Below are 19,685 nucleotides of genomic sequence, written 5' to 3'. Positions count from 1 at the left end.
TCAATGTTTAAAAGTATAGTGCTATTTTGTGAAAACTTTTTTAAAAATTATTACCACTGACTTTTTATAATAAATTGTGTCAATCATATAATATATCTTTAATTTTATTTTTCTCTCTAATGCAATTGAGAAAAGAGGAAGTAGGACTTAAATAACACCTTCAACGATAGCGATTGGTGGAGCCCAGTAAAGCGTAGCTCCTTCTTTCACGAAAGCCACATGATTCGTTGTCTAAAAAGCGTCATTAACAACCTTAAACAACCAAATTTGAAACTCATTTTTAAAATCAAATTTAATTGCGATATCGTCGCTTTTTCCATCACAACAGTAAAATAATGAAATTCAAATTTATTTGAATATATTACATCTTCCTGTTTACTCCATCAATCCCTTCTACTCTAATACTTTTACTACCAGAATAAAGTAAGTACAAAAAGTCTAAAAATGGCGGAAAGACCTAGAGCTGGAAGAAAATCTCACACTTCTACTGCTGATCTTCTTACCTGGACTGAGTCTCCTCTTCCTTCTTCCCCTGTTCCTTCTTCCGCCTCTCGTTCTCACCAGGTTTTTCTTTTTCCTTTTCTTTTTTAAGAATTAATTGTTAGTTATTGATTTTCATGTTTGATTTCGATTTCAGCCATCGGATGCGGTGAGTAAGGTGTTGTTTGGTGGGCAGATCACTGAAGAGGAAGCTGAAACTCTTGCTAAAAGGTTTACGATCTGTTTATTTTTTTCCAGATTTAATTGGATTCAGTTTTAACTATAACGGAGTATTTTTTCTGCATTTTCTGTGTTTGTTTCTGCTTATATTTGCTTAAATACTGGGGAAATACTAGACCCTTTTATGATGAAGTATAAACATGCAACCATGATTTTTGTTTTGTTAATGACTTGGATATCTTGAGATGTATTGCCTTCCAAAGCTATTGAAACGAGTTGACAATGTACGAGTTAATCTGTGTTTATGTTGGATTAGATTTACTTGGTGGATTTACTAGATATGCAAAAGTGGGTAAGTAATTAATGTTTTTATAGAGAATATAACATATCATATCATGAGCCTGGTTGAACTTTTGGTTGGGGGTGATTCTTAGACATTATTAAAACTCGAAAACCAACATGATAAAAGGTCAATGGGTTTTGAATCTCACTCACCCTCTATTCAAGTCTTATATGTAATATGTGCGTCAGTATCATAGGCTTAAACTCTTCTCAAGATTTTATCTTATTATATGTAATATGTAATGATGCTTCCAAGATTATGTAAAAGAAATAAGACCAATGATTTAGAACCACTGTGTTGATGGCTAGTAAGAGCGTGCTTCCATTTCATATCATTGGTCTGCGTTTTGTGGAGTGTTGGGTAGTCTTCATTTGGCAAGGCTTACAAGGAGTAGTTTTGATTTGTTTAGTTCTTGGCCAGAAAAGAATAAGAGAAAAAGTAAATAGAAAGAAACGGAGGAGAGACAGAGGTTTCCTGTTGCGGACAGTATTTCATATTTGCATTAGATAATGTCCAGCACAAGCCTTAGTAGTTCACTATACTGTCTATGGCTCTGTGCTGACCTATTTGTAAAATATCCATTTAATAATAGTGATCAAAATTTAGTTACATTCTGATATTGCTTGCACGGTTTTAGTGTGTCGTACTTATGCAACAGGCCAACATGTAATTTCTATGAAATTCAATCGATGATTTGGAAAACATATGCTTTGCTATGACAGGAAACCTTGTTCTGGGTATAAAATGAAGGAAATGACTGGAAGTGGAATATTTGCTGGGTCTAGTGAGGATGCTACTGAAAATGGGAAAACTGGAGTGCGTGTTTATCAGGTTATCCTTGTTTTATTTTTTTTTCCCTGTAACTCAGAATGCAAAAGAGCAACTATTGACTCTTGTTACTACAAACCTGCAGCAAGCTCTTAATGGAATAAGCCAGATCTCTTTTAGTTCTGAAGAAAATGTTAGCCCAAAGAAACCTACATCCATACCAGAGGTAGCAAAACAACGTGAACTGAGTGGCACACTGGAAGCCGAGTTGGATACAAAGATCAAAAAGCCATTGTCAGATGCCAAGTGCAAGGAGCTTAGTGGAAATGACATCTTTGGTCCACCACCAGAAAATCTTCCTCGATCACTGGCTGCTGTGCGATCATTGGAGTCAAAAGAAAAGGACATGGGAGAACCAGCACCACGAGCTGTTCGGACGTCTGTCAGAGTCTCCAATGTGAGTATACTTCTTCGTACATTGTTGGGTGATTCAATCTGCTCCATTTCTGAGTTTGTTTGTCCTCTATCCTTATCCTGTTTGTTGTCAAAATCTTTAATTTTTGTATGCAATGACTAGAACTTGCTGGCTGTGATTAAAGGACTGTGATTGTAGGATGATAGGTTCTTTGATTAAGGAAAAGAAAATCAATAAATGAAGCGTACCCAAATCCAACTACCATTGGGTTAAAGATCCTCTGCGTTTCTTCCACTCCACTACCTATTCAGTAGATACTATCATACTTATACCCCCAAGTTTCAAGAGTTGTCGTCATCTGTTTGTCTTTTACTCCTAGTTTTCTGCATTAATTGATTAGCATGTCTTATTTTGTAGCCTGCTGGAGGGCATAGTAATATTATGTTCGGTGAAGAGCCTGTTGTGAAGACATCAAGGAAGCTTCATAACCAAAAGTTTCAAGAGCTGACAGGTAATGATATTTTCAAGGGAGATGCACCTGCAGGGTCAGCAGAAAAGTCACTTAGCAAGGCTAAGCTGAGAGAAATGAGTGGCAGCAATATATTTGCTGAGGGAGAACGAGTGGAGCCGAGAGATTATTTTGGTGGCGTACGCAAGCCTCCAGGCGGAGAAAGCAGCATTGCTTTGGTTTAAGATTGTTGCCAGTACGCCTAGCTACATATTGACCCCACTTTTATCTTATAGGACGGATAATAGCTGTTCCTGCCTCTTGTGCAGTACCCTTCGAGGGATTTGTTAGCTAACTTGCTACCCGTCACACCTGTAGGTTTTGACTGTAACCTGAATAAACTAGATCAGACTTGCTTAATGTAAAGGATTTCTGCACGCTCTGCGAGCCCTGTTTGCAGTCAGATTTCATGTATGATCTTGTTCTTTACCTTAATCTATTTGCGTGATGTTACAAATTCAGGTCAATATAACTAAAATAAAGTTCACTTGAGGTAGTCATTCAGTTCATGCTAATTTAGGGTAATGAATTATTTTAGTTTTGGGTATTTAAGTCTACTATCAAAAATCTATAAGCATACTTTGTGTCTTAAAATTAAGCAATAAAGTATGGGCTGATAATAAGCATTGTAATCTTTATTCATCCAAAAGTTCAAGAACCACATAAAAAACGGAAAAATTCAACCATAACAGCGTCTTTCACAAAGCATACTCTCTCAGAAACTTAAGTCCAGCAGGAGCCCATCCCTCTAGAATCCTATATGTTCCTCAAGCACTTTCGGCACCAACCAAGGCAATCAACATTTTCTCATAGTCTCCATTAGTGTCCTTGGCAATAGCGCGATCTAGAGGAACGCTGTTTCTGCGATAATACTCTTCCTTGATGCGTTTCAAATCCACTTCAGCACGTGTAGTCACGACTCTAGTCAGAGCAGATTCATCTGTTCCCATCTTGTTTATAGCAAGACGAAGGAGCTTCTCATAGTATTTCTCAGGGCAGGTTAGGCACTTGATAGTTGCCCTAAGCAACTTCAAGTAATCATCTTTCGGATCCTCCTTAAGATCCTACAGAAAGTAAATGATAAATAGATTTTCGACTTCACAACCATACGACAAAGCATAATAACGATACATATAGGCTTTTATAGTACCTTGGTAATAGCATGACCATAGTCATTGTTGTAGGCGTTGAGCGTGGCACTTAGCTGTGCTTTGCTCCTTGTAGCAATGATTCTAATCAAATCCTCGTCATTATAAGCCTTGTGTGAGATCTTCTCATGGAGTATCTTAGCCTCTGAATTGGCCAAATGTGTGTTTACTTCTGGACCTTCATATCTGTATGAAGTCAGCAGAGGAACCAAGAGCTGCAAAAAAGTTGTAGACACAATATAATTCAGCACAAGAAGTGATTGCAGCCCTGATTTCCATCAAACATTTCATTACCCTGCTGCTATTTATGACTCTTATGGTCTTAACCTCCTAGTCGCGGTATAAAGGGGTTACATGTATGCAAGCCTTACTCTTGTTACTGATATTAAAAAAGTTGTTTCTGATTAATCCGTGATGGTAAACATCATGTGCAAATTCACATACAAATAAAACTGCACACAATTTAACGCTTATTTTAGTCTAGTCCATTATAGTCCAAAAATTAAGAACTATAAATCTTTGGCCCCCTTGAGAATGGACAACTCCTCGTCCCATGAAAAGTACTCAATTTTCAGTCTAGAACTAGTTGGCATGTTACATTATCAACATGTCATCTATTTCCAAATGAAGGGAGCAGAGATTAAGATGCACCTTGCGGAAGTCTCCAGAAGTGTGTTGAGCTACATCTTCTTCAAGAGATTTCTTGTAACGGGCATGATAAGATCGTCTAGCATTGAAGAGATCCTCAGAAGATCGAGTGCAAGCAATTTCAATAAGTACCCAATTACTAGAAGTAAACTTCTTAGTAGCTTCATTAGCCAAAAATGCATCACGTTCTGGAGGATCCAGGGTAAACAAATGAACTACCCTCTGCAACATTCAACAAAATCTTTAGCATTAGGCTTTCAATTCATGTTATTCTTTGCTATTAATCCGTAACTCGAAACCTTTTTTTTTTATTAATTATGAGAAAATCTGGGTTAATCAATAAGGTTTACCAACAGTGCAATCAGACATCATAAACAAATATCCCCAATTTAGGAAAGATATAAGCAGATCACCTCAAAATCACTAGTAAGCTCCTTGTCAAGGGTTTTAAGCAGATCTTCACCATAAGTAGAAGCATAAACCTCACGGATCAACTTCCTTTGGTATGCATTCCTGTGACCCAATATTGTTATGATCAAATCCTCGTTTGTTCCCCAACCTGCAACATTTTTCACATCATTATCTGTGAAATCTAGTTTATTCTACATTCTTTTTGCAATTTAAGAATTAATCAAACTAAAACAAAATTAAAATAAAATAATACGTACGCCCTTTAATTTATGAGTTCGATCAAACACCACACATAAAAATGAGATCATTTACAATAAAAATTGCACCAATAAAAAAAAAGAATGATCAAAATGATTTACCAGAAAAAGCTTTGTGAAGTTGTTCAACATCTTCAGCAACATCAGGGAGATTTGCAGGAACACAAAGGGAGGCCATATTCTGAAATGAGATCTCTCTTTAGGGATTTGATTGATAGATTGATTGATGAATGTAACCAGAATTGGTGACTTTTCATTGGTAACATGATATTTATAGCGAGGAAAAGGGAAGGAATGATGGGTCATTATTGGCGTATGGGGATTTTAAAATGAGTAGTTTATTTAAGGAAAAAGGTTTACAGAAAAAATTAAGAACACGATTGGTTTTCAAATTTTGTAACGATCGGACAGGTTTACAGATTTGGTTTCATTGCGTTCCCACGTCCTGTCTTCACATTTTTATTGCACTTGTTGACGTGTTCATGACTGTTAGATGAAACATAATCGTGATTTGGGCACCGACTATTAGAGGATCAACAACAAAGAATAATGAATTACAAAATTTAGAGGGTACTTGTGGAAAATAATATGAGAATTTTGATTTAGAAATTCGGATATTAATAATTTAAATGAATGAATAGAAAAGAGAATTAATGCTCATAATCGTAGGAATAAATATTTTTATTCATGTAATCAATTGTAATTTTTGGGATTAAAACTCTGACATTGTTGTCATGGCTATCAGAATCTCAATTTTGATTTATGATTCTACGAATCTACGATCTAGTAATAGATGAGTTATCTAAATCTTACGTGAAATCTTAATAATTATTTTAGGAGCGTATAATCCTATCAAGATCAAGAATATGAGTCATATATATATATATATATATATATATATATATATATATATATACATATATATATATATATACATATATATATATATATACATATATATATATATATACATATATATATATATATACATATATATATATATATACATATATATATATATATACATATATATATATATATACATATATATATATATATACATATATATATATATATACATATATATATATATATACATATATATATATATATACATATATATATATATATACATATATATATATATATACATATATATATATATATATATATACATATATATATATATATATATATACATATATATATATACATATACATATATATACATATATATATATATATACATATATATATATACATATATATATATATATATACATATATATATATACATATATATATATATATATATATATATATATATATATATATATATATATATATATATATACATATATATATATATATATATATATACATATATATATATATATATATATATATATATATATATATATATATATATATATACATACATATATATATATATATATATATATATATATATATATATATATATATATATATACATATATATATATATACATATATATACATATATATATATATATATATATATATTTATATATATATATATATATATATATATATATATATATATATATATATATATATATATATATATATATATATATATATGGTTAGTCCTTACAGTAGGCCCAACGGGCTACCGCCCAAGGCCTCCGTTTTAAAAATCGAAATTTTAAAATCCTTAGGCAGAAAAAAAAATTAAATAAATAAACTCAAAATCAAACTATTTTCAAAAGTAAGCGTCAAAATCTCAAACCTATGGTTTGAAGCTGTTCGCAGTTACTAACTGCTAACAGCCATAAAAGACAAAATAGTTGTTCGCAGTTAGTAACTGCGAACAATTATTTTGTCTTTTATGGCTGTTCGCAATTAGTAACTGCGAACAGCTAGTTAATATATTTTTTTTTTCCTTCATTTTTGAGTTGTTGTTTGTTGTATTTGCACTAGAGATATTAGAATATGTAATTGCATGTCGATGTATGTTTAAGGCGGCATGATTCATCACCTAAACTCCGATCATTCATAAGTCAAAGATTGGAGGCTATGATAAAGTAATTAAACATATATATACAATAAAATACATACACATGTTTGAAATATACAACTCAATTAAAATATATATATGTACATAGTCGATTCAAATACACAAAAGTTAAACGTTAACGCTCACGAACCCTCATCTACCCTATCCAACTGGGTTGGTCTCCTTCGCCTCCTACGATAGTAAGAGGCGTTCGGGTGTCGCTCTGGTAGTGGAGGGGACTGGTTGTCTTTGCTCAGCTGTTTTACCGAACAACTTCTTCAACTGAACATTACTCATAGCACGATTGAAGTTGCTAAGCAAATGGCGTAAGCAAAACCTGTGATAAGCATTAGGTGGTTGCCACTCAGGCTCTTCCATGGTTGCTAAAATACCAACGTGCCTATCAGAAATAACGCATAAACCCATCCTTTGTGTGACATGCTTACGAATACAAGCCATGAACCAGGACCATGCACTTATATTCTCCTTCTCTACCAAGGCAAAGGCCAACGTAAAGATTCCCTTATCACCATCTTGGGCAATGGCAGTCAATAAGGTATGACGATATTTACCATACAAGTGTGTGTTGTCAATGGCGATAAGAGGTTTACAATAATTGAAGCCTTCAATGCAAGGTTTAAAGGCCCAAAAGACACGTTGGAAGGTCCTAATATTAGGTCTCACATATACACCCATGTCATTGTCCTCCTTAAAATACCACTCAACTACTAACCCCGGGTTAGAATGTTGTAAAGCTTCTAGAAAGCGGGGAAGGAGTGAGTAAGAACCTTCCCAGGTCCCGTAAATGGATAACAACGCTTGTTGCTTTGCACACCACGCTCTCTTATAATTCACATCCACACCAAAACGATCTTTAACCATCTGCCGTATGACAGATACCTTAATGGATGGGTCTTTAGCAACACAATTTCTAATAACATTGTTAATGACAGAAGATGTCAGGTGAATGTGTCCAGCCGAAACACTGTCACTACCCAATACACAAGAACCGTGCTTACCCTTATAGGTAACAATACGCCATGAAGATAAATAAGAGTCAAACGTAGCCCTAAGTTTCCACGAACAACCCCGCTTGCACTTTAAGGAAATTCGAGGTCTCCGTTCTGTACTCGGCATTTCTCCCAATATGATACACTCTGATAGCTTCCAACATGTTTCAATTTTTTGATTTGCGTCTGAAAACGACGATGTATTAGAGTTCGAACAATGTGTTTCAAAACTCTAATATTACCAAGATCAAGTGTATGAGGTTTTGTGACAAATAAATTACGCTATCAATAATATCGATGTTTGTAGGAGAAAATAAAGCAATAAAACGACACAAAGATTTAACGAGGTTCACCCAACTAAGGCTACGTCCTCCGGTGTGTAGTATCTCTTATATTATCAAAAGAAGTTCAAAGAACTCTCAAATATGGAGAATTACAATAGAGAAGAGATATAGGCTAGTGTTTGGCTTGGGGTGTATTTGTGGATATTTTCAATGTGATTGAGAACTCTCTATTTATAGGAGAGATCACACTAAGTTACATTAAGTACATTAAAGCTATGATTAAATGATAATGAAACATCCCTAAGTACATGAAGAGTCATAAAACAACATTCTAGAGTCTCAGAGACTTCGCTCGACTAAAACAGGGGTTCGCTCGATCGAGCAACTTGGTCGAGCGGACTTCAATAAGCTTCTGGTTGCATTCTGTCTGCTCCCTCGACTCACCGAGCGAGCTGGTCGAGCGGCCCTTCAGAAAACTTCTGACAGTATTGCTCGACTTGCATAGTAGAGCATCTTGATTCAACCTTTCCACTTCTTCATTAAGTCCCATAACTCTCACACTTCATTACCTTATTAATCCATACTTAATCACCATCATAAATCAATCATCAAAACTTAACTTAATACACCCACATTAACACATTCATGGGATTCCATCCTAAAGGTCACACATGAATGCACCTCATCAAATGTGCACTCAAGTCACACCAATCACAACAGCGTCATTTCTTCTTGATTTTCAACATCATAGTTATATTTCACGATCATTTTATCATGAACAAATTCTAATTTTGGAATAACAACAAAATATTTAAAAAACATCAAATATAAATTTGAACAAAATCTTGATTGTGTAGAGTAATTGATAATGGTTGTTGATGTTTTGGAAAGTTTTGTTGGAGAATTGGAAGAGAAAAATGGAGAATTGAATACGAGCTTGGATTAAAATTGAGGGTGAAAATATGAGACGATGTCTAGCAAAAACCTACTAATTGATATAAAACGACTCCACTGGGGATCGAACCCAGAATCTCTGGTTCCGTAGACCAGCGCCTTATCCATTGGGCCATGGAGTCTTTATTGAACAAATAATGTATTTTTAATAAATGAATTAAAAAAAACTTTCAATTTATCATGAAAACTACTCGGAAATCTCCTTTGGCAATATCATCAAATCCATTAAATTTCCAAATTTAATAACAAAACTTTTAAATAATTCGGGATTTGTTTCATGATCCCATCTAGAATTGCTAATTTGATTGTAAATAATGGAATTAGAAATGGGAAAACAAAGATCTCTTTGGAGCAAAGCAGTCAATCTTGTCTCTGACTTCACCACTGTTCTAAAATTTCATTAGTATCGACTCATATATAATGAGTCTACGACAATGGAAGAAACTCTTGTGCTAGATTGCTACCACAGGTCATCATCATCATACCAGTGTATTCCGTCCATAAAAAACTATGATCAAGGTCTGAGGAGGAAAAAAAGGCGGCAACTCATACTCATAACTGCTGCGACAGGTAAAATGCTATATGTCGTATGTAACAAGTTACGGAAAAAGTATTGTTATGTTGTAATTGTAATATCAATATAAGTTTTAGATATAAGAGAGTTTTACAAGGATTTAGTAAATGACTTTTAGTCGGCTAATTGGTCGACTTTTGACTTTTAGTTTTTTAGTCGGTTAAGAAATCAAAAACGTATTTGGTAAATGATTTTTTAGCTGAAAAAAAAACTAGCTTGTAAGCCAAAATGAAAAACTAATTTGATTGACTATTTTTATTGATTTTTGACTTTTTTACCTACTTTTACTAATAAAAAGCCAACACACTTTTAACTTATTAAACAAATCAATTAAAAATGTCAACATAAGTTTGACAAATCACGCCAATAAGGTTAAGAGTTTATTTGGTTGGATAAACTGTTTTGTTTCCACCATAAATTTAAAGCTTGTTCTTACCAAATAAATTCATCACCATCATCTTTCCTAGTGTATCTCTCTCATAGAAAATTATGGTCATACTCATAAAGGAGAGTGTGGTCAAAGAGTTCCTCGACTTGAGAAAGGTCTTCAAAGAGAGAGAAACCTGCAACTTACAAATAGAATAAATAGAATACGTATAAATAATTAAAAATAAAGATAAAAGTAAAGAAGAATGTAAAGAGCGATAATTAAAGGCAATGAACAATAACAAAATTATATTGTGAATTTCTACCCTGTTTTAATATTTGTTAGAAACTAGATATATTGTCGTGCTATGTATGAACCTATTTCAAATAATTGATAATTACTTGTATAACCTTTGTTTTAGTGAATCACACTATCTATTAAAAATATTGTAAAATTCTAAGTGGCAATCATTGAGAGTTTTGCCACATGGATTTATGAGATTTGTTGTATTTTGATTATATTACAAGTTATTTTTACATCCGGACATTTTCTAACAAAAAAAATAAAAATAAAACAAACATCTAACCAGCTATTTTTATATGGAGCTAATTCAATAAAATATAGATTTGCCTTTTATTTTATTACATAACGAAAAGATATAAATTGGTATAGCATGTATTTAAATTACTAATATTAAAAAGATTAGAAAATTCCAAATGGGACTCATTAGGAGTTTTGCACATGGATTAACGAGATTTGCTAAATTTTGGTAACTTGGCAAAGTATTTTTCCACCCTGTCATTTTCTGCCAATTAAAATAAAAAATAAAAATGAAACATTTAATACTTCTAATACTATCATTAAAAAATTAAAAAGTCCGAATGGTACTCATTAGGAGTTTTGCCACATGGATTTATAAGATTTGCTAAATTATGGTAATTTGGCAAGTTATTATTACATCATGTCATTTTCTACCAATTAAATAAAAAAAAAAAAATCAAACATCTAATTAACTATGTTTATATGGAGCTAATTCAATAAAATATAGATTTGCGTTTTATTTTATATCAAAAAGATAAGAATTGATATAACATGTATTTAAAAAAGGTATGATAATCAAATAATAGTATTGTAATGAATATATTAATTTAATTTAGTTTCCTATTTCCTATAAATTTTTGTAAGAAAATCAAAACATTAGCCACCCATTAACTTCTATACACATGTAGTTGAATAAACTAAGATGAAGTTTGAATTGTTTCGATTGATTTAAAGGATTATAAATTTTTAATATCTTCACTTTTAAAATTTATCACAATTATATTATTATCATTAGCTAATATATATTATTATATTTTATATATATGTATCTACACACTTACACATTCGTACATTGTATGGACATATATACTAGTTTGTTATAATTATCTCTGAAACTGTTTTTGTTTTCTTTTATTGACTATAGCTCCACACCATTTCTAAATCTTGTCAACAAACTTAAAATTTCTCCTATCTTATTCAATAATTTTCTTTGTCAATAATTTATTTATTTAATTATTTATTTTTTTGTCTTATCCTCTTACCAACCAATAAAAATTAAAAAGCACCAAAAATAAGTTAGTAAATTCATTTGGAATTAAGAATGAACAGCTAATAAGTTTGTTAAATAACCTCTTCGCGAAAATAATTACTTGCTTATGAAATAATACCATTTATTTAAATAATACTAAAAATAACTTTGAGATTAAGATGTGAAATCCCAATGATAGGTTCAACTTATGATACACATCCTCCCTTTGTAACCATATTTTCCTTCTTAGGGTGGTGGACGTAGGAATATTATCTGATTAAATAACATGAGAATAAGTCTTGTATAGACTTAGTTGACAATAAAAGAGTGTGAACTGTGAACCTTAAAATGTATAAATATGATAACTTTATTCACTTTAAAGTTACAACACAAGTAGAAAGTATTCTACCCTTCAAACACATGGTCCAAGAACAAAGTATTTTCATATGTTAGCGGATAGATCTATTTCAGGTACAAAAATTGATTATAAAAGCTGTTTACAGCTGAATAAAACGAGATGTGCCCCTTTTCGCAATCACACAAGCTGCGTCTCAAGAAATGATACGCAACAATCGTCTTTAGACAGCTGTGGCAATTTTTGTCGTGACTCCGTCTTGGCCACCCAGAGATTGATAGGAATCACCAACCGAATTCACATTTTTAGCAGTATCTGCTTCCTCATAAGCAGCTTCATGAACACCAAGAGCAGCACGACCAGAGGGATCAAGGTTTTTAGACCATGATGCATCCCACTCTACTGCTTTTGCAGTACTGCAAGCAACACTTGGACCACCTGGTACAGTTTGTCTGGCAGCATTCTGCTCGAACGGGATCATCATAGAAAAAATCAGAATGAAAGCAAATCAGACGCAATATTGAGAATTGAACCACAACATTTAAGCAGCAACTGATTTAGGATGGAGGAACATTTGGGCATTATTGTCTCATCCTATGTTAACCTCGATCACATTTCTTACCCCTTACAGGCTATAGCTGCGTGACATTTACATGTACTCATACATGACATCTAATTTCCACTCACAATGATATATAATTCAATCATAGGAAACGTACAATGACATATAATTCAATCATAGGAAACGTAAACAATAATGATAACAATTATAAAAGAACTACTACGATATAATGCAACGAACATCCACAAAAGTACTACACTAATGACCCAACTACTACAGCGATTATATATAGGGACCTACTCACCAAAATCTACTAAACTTAGTTACTCAAATCTCCTTCGAGATAAAACAAATATGCCAAAAAGTAAAAATATTCTACTAAACTAAAACAATGATCCACCATTTTTTGAGAGAAAATGGTCAACCCATGTTGTGAGTAAATAAAACCAAATGAAGTATCCTTCTATTCAAGCCAGGCCCGGAATTTTTCAGATGAATGAGTTTCAGAATGGTAGAGATCCTAGACTCCTGGTGAAGGAGCATGGCTTATACTGGGCAAAAGATAAAACACAAATTTAAGACTTGCAGTACACATGAATGAAGGCTACACAAGCAGAAAGCAAAAAGGATGCTGCAATGATACATGTTTGATCCAACTCAGAGAACGGGATATATACTAACCTTTGGAAAGAATTTTTCAAAAATTGTCCGGTAGTAGTATGCTTCTTTTGTAGTCGGAGTATTTTCAGGATAAACAAAACTAGCATTTGCTAACATTGAATCTGAAACCTGGAAATTTTCAGCATTAAAGGTTACATGTAAGGCAGAAGATATCACTCAAAGAAGAGAAGACATATGAATCTGAAGGCTTAAATCACCACAATCAAATCTCATACATGTTTGCTAGCGTGATCCTTCAAACCATCGATCCAACTATATCCCACTCCATCACTGAACTGTTCCTTCTGCCGGTACAATATGTGCTACAGCCAAAATTAAAAGTCAACAACAATCATCGTCATGATTGTGAACACAGCAATGAGAAAACTAACACTTTTCACAAAAAATTATACTGCATACAGCAGGAAATAAACGTTGCTTTTACTCTAAAATACAGAAGAATGAACAAAAGGCATACCTTGGGTAGATACGGCTTCTTATCATCATCAAAAGCATTACGAAGAACCCATTTCTCAATCCTGCCTTGATCACGTTTGATCTACAGATGTTAAAAGATATGAAATTGCATGCTTAAGTTCAGCTTTAAGAAAAGGTTAACGATAATATACTAAACATAAAAGAGTAAGTCTTGGTGCATCAACACCACACTGAGCTGCACACACACTATGTGAACTTGATGAGACAAGGAATAAAGTAACTTGGGCAAAAATCAAGGTGAAATTGTTTTCATTAATAAAGATCACTCAACAATAATCTCAAAAATACAACCAAAGATGTTGCGTATATATGTTCATACCATAAACTAGAATGAAGCACAAGAGTTGTTATTATGATAAAATCTCACACAGGGAAGAACATTAGCCAAATACATCCTCCATTCTGTTTAGTTGCACTTGCAACACATCTCATTTTCGGAAATCACATTAGTTGCAACATTTCTATTTGTGGTATGTTACTTAACTTATTCTTTCACTTTTTTCTTTTTGCTTACTCTTTCTTCTCTCTTCCTCACTTACCCCATTTGATTCCTCCCTCTCAACCTTTCTTAATATAGAGCAGAAAGTTATTGGAACCCTCCTAAGAGTTCAACTGGGACCAATCGTTTGGTGGCAAATATTACACAAATACGAAATAACAAAGAAACTAATAACAACTATGGAAACATCTTGGTTGAAGCATATTGAGAAAAAATTTGAAGCCAAGACAGAAAAAATGAATGTTGAACAACATCTACCAATTATATAACAATGGCGTAAAGGTGTAATCTAGTAGTGAGGTACATAAGTTGCAGAAATTGACATTGGCATATTCTTGAAATAAAGTTATTTGAGAAAAGTATTTAGAATATGCAATGGAAAGATCAAGTACCATTTTCCACTCTGGATCAATACTCATTGCAACATTAATAAAGTCTTTATCCAAAAACGGAACACGTGCTTCAACACCCCAGGCTGACGTTGCTTTGTTGGCCCTCAAACAATCATACAGATGGAGAGCTTTAATCTAAACAAAAAACACCAAATCATGGTCACAATCCAAAATGTTAAAGCTTTAATCCAAATAACAAAAACATCAGATTAAGATGTTAAGGTAAACGAAATAGAATAGTTCCTCATTGAAAACATTCATAGCCATTGGGTACCTTTCTGCACGTTTCCTCATGAAATTCTTCCTTGTTAGGTGCCTTGTGAAAATATAAATAACCACCAAAAATTTCATCAGATCCTTCACCAGAAAGAACCATCTTTACTCCAAGAGCTTTTATTTTGCGAGACATCAAAAACATTGGGGTGCTTGCTCTTATAGTTGTAACATCATATGTTTCAATATGATATATAACCTCTTCAAGTGCATCAAGGCCTTCCTAAATTTGAGGAAAAGATCACCTTTAGCAGACTGATGTGTTTCTCTTATCTAATAAAAGGATCTTATAGGAAACTACCTGAACAGTGAAATATAACTCTTGATGGCGAGTTCCAAGATAATCAGCTACCTCTCTTGCAGCTCTGAGATCTGGAGAACCCTGAGTATCAAAAGGTGAGTTTAGTCCAATCCTAGACTGAACTGGATCAAAAGTCAACTTAGATTTTCCTTTAAAAAATGTGAAAAGAAAAATGACCATAGCACTAGATGTACACTTTATTAGTCTTTACACAATTACAACCCAAATCTAATCCATGCACATACGTGTCACATGTTCAGTCATGATTATCTCAACCAAGCAAAGATGATTTGCCATTCATCATCACTTTTATGATTTTTAAGAGTCGCATATCAATATAATATAATGATTGGCGTTCAAAAACTCATAAGAAAAAGTTCTATCTAGGATCATTTACATCATAGAAATCTCAAAATTTGGTATAAGTTAATTTTGTCTTCCCTGTCCAGATAAGGATCATGAGAGGCATTTCTAAAAGCTATTTTTTAAAACATGGAGAGGGAGGAGTAGATTCACATGTAAATCAAAAAATCAACAAAAGAGGCACAGGAAAGACCTTTGTGATCTAAACAATATAAATTAGGAGAAGATGACTCAAAATTTTCAGTGATGTAATCAAGTATTTAGAAAAATGAATTTATGATATGTAATACCAAAGGATTCTCACCCTCAAACCAATACAAAATGAGTGCAACTGTGAACCCCATTGGTGTGCTCCTTCGATTTCTGCCAAGTGACGTGATGCCACAGCAGCAACAAGGGATGAATCCAGTCCACCAGACAAAAGAACACCAAATGGGACATCTGTCATCAATCTCTTAACCACAGACTGCAAAGAATTTAAGAGAACAGGTCAACAAGGAGATACGAAATTCAATTATGAGGGGAGACATGAGGCCAGCATAAACTTGACGAGAAGAAGAATTCTAATCCATAATTTTGCATTCGGCAAATAAAAGAATAATTTCATAGAATAGTAACCATATAAGGTCCATAATAGTCAGAAGTGAGTCAAAACAACTACATGATATTAGAAAAATGAGAGAATGGTCAATTAGCAATTGAAGAATACCCTTTCAAAAGCTTCCCGCAAAACCATTGGATCATATGGAATTGAAGGTATCTGCTCTGAAAACCATGGTGGATTGTACCATCTTCTTAGAGCACCTACGACAAGTAAAATATGATATAGCATTAAGAAAACATGCACAAATGCCTAGGATTTTGAGTTGAACACGTCAATGTCTAATTACTAAAGATATGCCGGTCAATAAACAATAAAGCATACCCTGTTTGCTTGAATATATGTGCCCAGGAGGAAAAGAAATGAATCGTTCACAATCATCACTCAATGCCTTCAATTCTGAAGCAAACCAAACAGATCCTGCAAAAAAGCATATTAACTTTAATATGTATGCAAAACACAAAATTATAATCAAAGCATCAAACAGTAACTGATTTATGAAAGCATTAACCAATAAGGATACGATTTACATTAACTTGGCATACCATCAAGACCCCAACCCATGTACAGTGGGGTAATACCAATAGCATCACGAGCAGCAATGAAGCTTTTATCACGTGTATCAAGTAGTACAAAGGAGAACATCCCATCCAACATATCCACAAACTCTTCTCCATACTCTTCATACTAGCAAAAATAAAGCAGAAGGGAACATTATTAGTAATTTAGATACATCAAATTTCAAGCAAGTATTTTAATAAACTTTATGTCACGTAGTTTATCAGTGAGTACTTACAAGGTGTGCAATCACTTCACAATCACTGCCAGTGCGAAACTGGTGTGACTTTAGCTTCTCTCTTAACTGTTTGTGGTTATATATCTCTCCATTGACCTGCCAATAAATAGTCCATTCACCATAATCGGGCAAGGTAAAGAATTCAGAAATTAACATACCAGGAGATTTTTGAAGCTTAGTTCTGTAACTTTGCATTTGAGAGAAAATACTAGAAAATTTATGATTGGAAACCAGGAACAAAATGCATATAGAGAACAGAAAGACCATAAAAAAAGTTCACATAATCCCCATCCCCCACTAATACATAAAACAACTCTTCCTAGCTCCTGTACTAATAGACTCCAATCTCATGAAAATCGAGAGCGAAGGTGACTTACTGTTACAACAATTGTCTTGTCCTGATTGTACAGTGGCTGATCACCTGAAGTGGGATCAACAATTGCTAATCGCTGATGGGCGAGATAGCAATCTTCAAAACAGTGCAGACCACTCCAGTCAGGACCTCTATGCCGTAATCTATCATCCAACAGAAGAGAACCCATTAAGCAACAGTGTTAGCTTTCCAATCAAACAAATGAAAGACAGGTATGAGATAAGTAAACAAGTTCATCGCACATAAATAAAAAGCCAATTAGCCAACATGCTGCACTTTTCAGTAACTCGGGCTGATAACTAAAAAAATCAAAAACCAGAGTTGATATTCAAAAACCCAAATAATACCCAGTATTCCTTTTTATTTACACCATATAAACAAGATGCAGCCATTCTCCAAAAAATAGAAGGCAATATATTTTAACAAACCACTCCCCTAGTAGTTAACATAATCCTTTTACTTCACAAACACTTCTTTCTTATTCAAGCAGTTTACAGCCTAGGGTATTTTGACCTTAAACCTAACCAAAAACTCAGTCTGAAAATCTTCAATCAACGACCAACATTTTTATTCACTCAATAGTCCCTTCTACAAAAGTTTTTATCGCTTACATTTGAGGTATACCTTCAAACCACGCTGCATGCAAGTCAAATCGAAACAATCTATTCAGCAAGTGCACATTTCCATGGCAAATAGAATAATCCAAAATCACTCAATATAACAACCTGCATCAAATTTTGTTTGCAATCCTATCTCATGATTAAATACTCCCTTTACGGCTTTCAGTTTGTCCCCTTTTTTGAGAAGACTCATACGAATTCCGTCCCCATCCCACCTAAGTGGTCTGAAAGTGCCAGATATATGCAACCTTATTATCCTTGTGATAATAAAGTGGACGTTTCCCATTGATTTTTGGGTCGATTACAAGTAGCTTTACCATTTCTACATCAAATTTCAGGAGGAGATTCTTACATGACATTTCTTTTGCTATCAATATTTTGCAACTTTTCAATATCCAAACATCAATTTCGAAATAAATTTTTTTTAAAAAAAACCAGCAATACAATAATGGCATAATGCCAATCCTTATCCATCGCAACTCCATATACGATTAACTAATACATAAAAACAAATTCAGAGCCAATCATTTTAATATTCAAAAGCTATACACAATTAATAATTCTACTCCTAATAGCAAGCGAAAATCCCAAATTCACACCAAATGAAGAATAAAAACGTCCTATCGTTGATAAGTTACCTTCTAGAAAGTTCGATGATTCTAGAACGCTTAGCTTGAGAAGTATCGAGGCATCCAAAGACCGCAAGAATTCCACACATGGTTATGGCGGCCCACTTCTGTTTTTTCTTGTATACTTCACAGAAAATGCAGCTATATCTGTTTTGTTGAGTCAGAAGAAAAAAACATGTGGATGGGAAGTAGGTAAAGTTAAGCCACTAAAATGGGGGAAAAGTTAATCTACATTAATCAGAAAGATTCTGTCTTTTTCTGGCCCTGAATCTAGGGTTTTTGCATTTTGTTTAGTGTATTTGATTCGTTTTTTCTGCAGATTAGATAGTCGTTTATGGGGTTCCACGAAGAATTCGATACGCTTGCTGCTAAAAATAGTCCCCCACTAATTTTAATTAGAGTCTCATTTGTTCACTTAAAATAAATTCTACAATTGATTGATTTAAAATATTTCATATAGGAATAACCGAATAATACACATGCACATTTTAAATTATATTTACAATTTTTCTATGTTCGTTGCTTTGTTTCGGTATGAAACTAAAGGTATTATTATGAGCGAAAAAGTAAAATTATACCTTTAAGAAAGAGTCGTTATAGTCTTTGAGATTTGAAAGAAAGTTTATTTAATTTCATTTATGCAGGATAGCATGACAAGATTAGTGTCTTCACAACCATCCCAAAAATGTGTGGTAACTTAAGTCAGAAATAATATTAGGCAGTGACCTTTGTGTTTTGTAATAACATTTGATCAAGCCTATATTTTGCTATGTATGACATTGACAACATATTATTTATATTTTGCTAT

General features: G+C 33.3%; 3 protein-coding genes and 1 non-coding gene across 4 annotated transcripts; 1 reads left to right on the top strand and 3 right to left on the bottom strand.

Annotated features, from left to right (window-relative positions):
• Positions 1-278: 278 nt before the first annotated feature.
• On the top strand, positions 279-3,185 carry LOC130820156 (uncharacterized). The gene is made up of 5 exons (XM_057685420.1): positions 279-564; positions 638-711; positions 1,726-1,834; positions 1,917-2,228; positions 2,604-3,185. Exons 1-5 carry the CDS (start codon positions 445-447, stop codon positions 2,877-2,879), a joined length of 891 nt encoding a protein of 296 aa, XP_057541403.1. The 5' UTR covers positions 279-444; the 3' UTR covers positions 2,880-3,185.
• An 89-nt stretch (positions 3,186-3,274) lies between these two features.
• LOC130820155 (annexin Gh1-like) lies at positions 3,275-5,572 on the bottom strand. Its single transcript, XM_057685418.1, has 5 exons — positions 5,261-5,572; positions 4,904-5,049; positions 4,494-4,712; positions 3,845-4,057; positions 3,275-3,758 (listed from the first exon to the last, which is right to left on the bottom strand). Exons 1-5 carry the CDS (start codon positions 5,334-5,336, stop codon positions 3,462-3,464), a joined length of 951 nt encoding a protein of 316 aa, XP_057541401.1. The 5' UTR covers positions 5,337-5,572; the 3' UTR covers positions 3,275-3,461.
• Positions 5,573-9,493: 3,921 nt separating this feature from the next.
• TRNAR-ACG (transfer RNA arginine (anticodon ACG)) lies at positions 9,494-9,566 on the bottom strand. The gene has a single exon. It is a non-coding gene; the product is annotated as a tRNA-Arg (tRNA).
• A 2,719-nt stretch (positions 9,567-12,285) lies between these two features.
• On the bottom strand, positions 12,286-19,275 carry LOC130820151 (asparagine synthetase [glutamine-hydrolyzing] 2). The gene is made up of 14 exons (XM_057685414.1): positions 18,887-19,275; positions 17,633-17,771; positions 17,256-17,351; positions 17,005-17,146; positions 16,784-16,879; positions 16,568-16,662; positions 16,163-16,324; positions 15,496-15,576; positions 15,196-15,417; positions 14,922-15,056; positions 14,011-14,091; positions 13,769-13,855; positions 13,554-13,661; positions 12,286-12,773 (listed from the first exon to the last, which is right to left on the bottom strand). Exons 1-14 carry the CDS (start codon positions 18,964-18,966, stop codon positions 12,534-12,536), a joined length of 1,764 nt encoding a protein of 587 aa, XP_057541397.1. The 5' UTR covers positions 18,967-19,275; the 3' UTR covers positions 12,286-12,533.
• Positions 19,276-19,685: the final 410 nt, after the last annotated feature.

This window comes from Amaranthus tricolor, chromosome 8 (genome assembly GCF_026212465.1).
Source record: "Amaranthus tricolor cultivar Red isolate AtriRed21 chromosome 8, ASM2621246v1, whole genome shotgun sequence".
Classification (NCBI taxonomy): Eukaryota; Viridiplantae; Streptophyta; class Magnoliopsida; order Caryophyllales; family Amaranthaceae; genus Amaranthus; species Amaranthus tricolor.
This window is presented reverse-complemented; position numbering and strand designations above follow the sequence as displayed.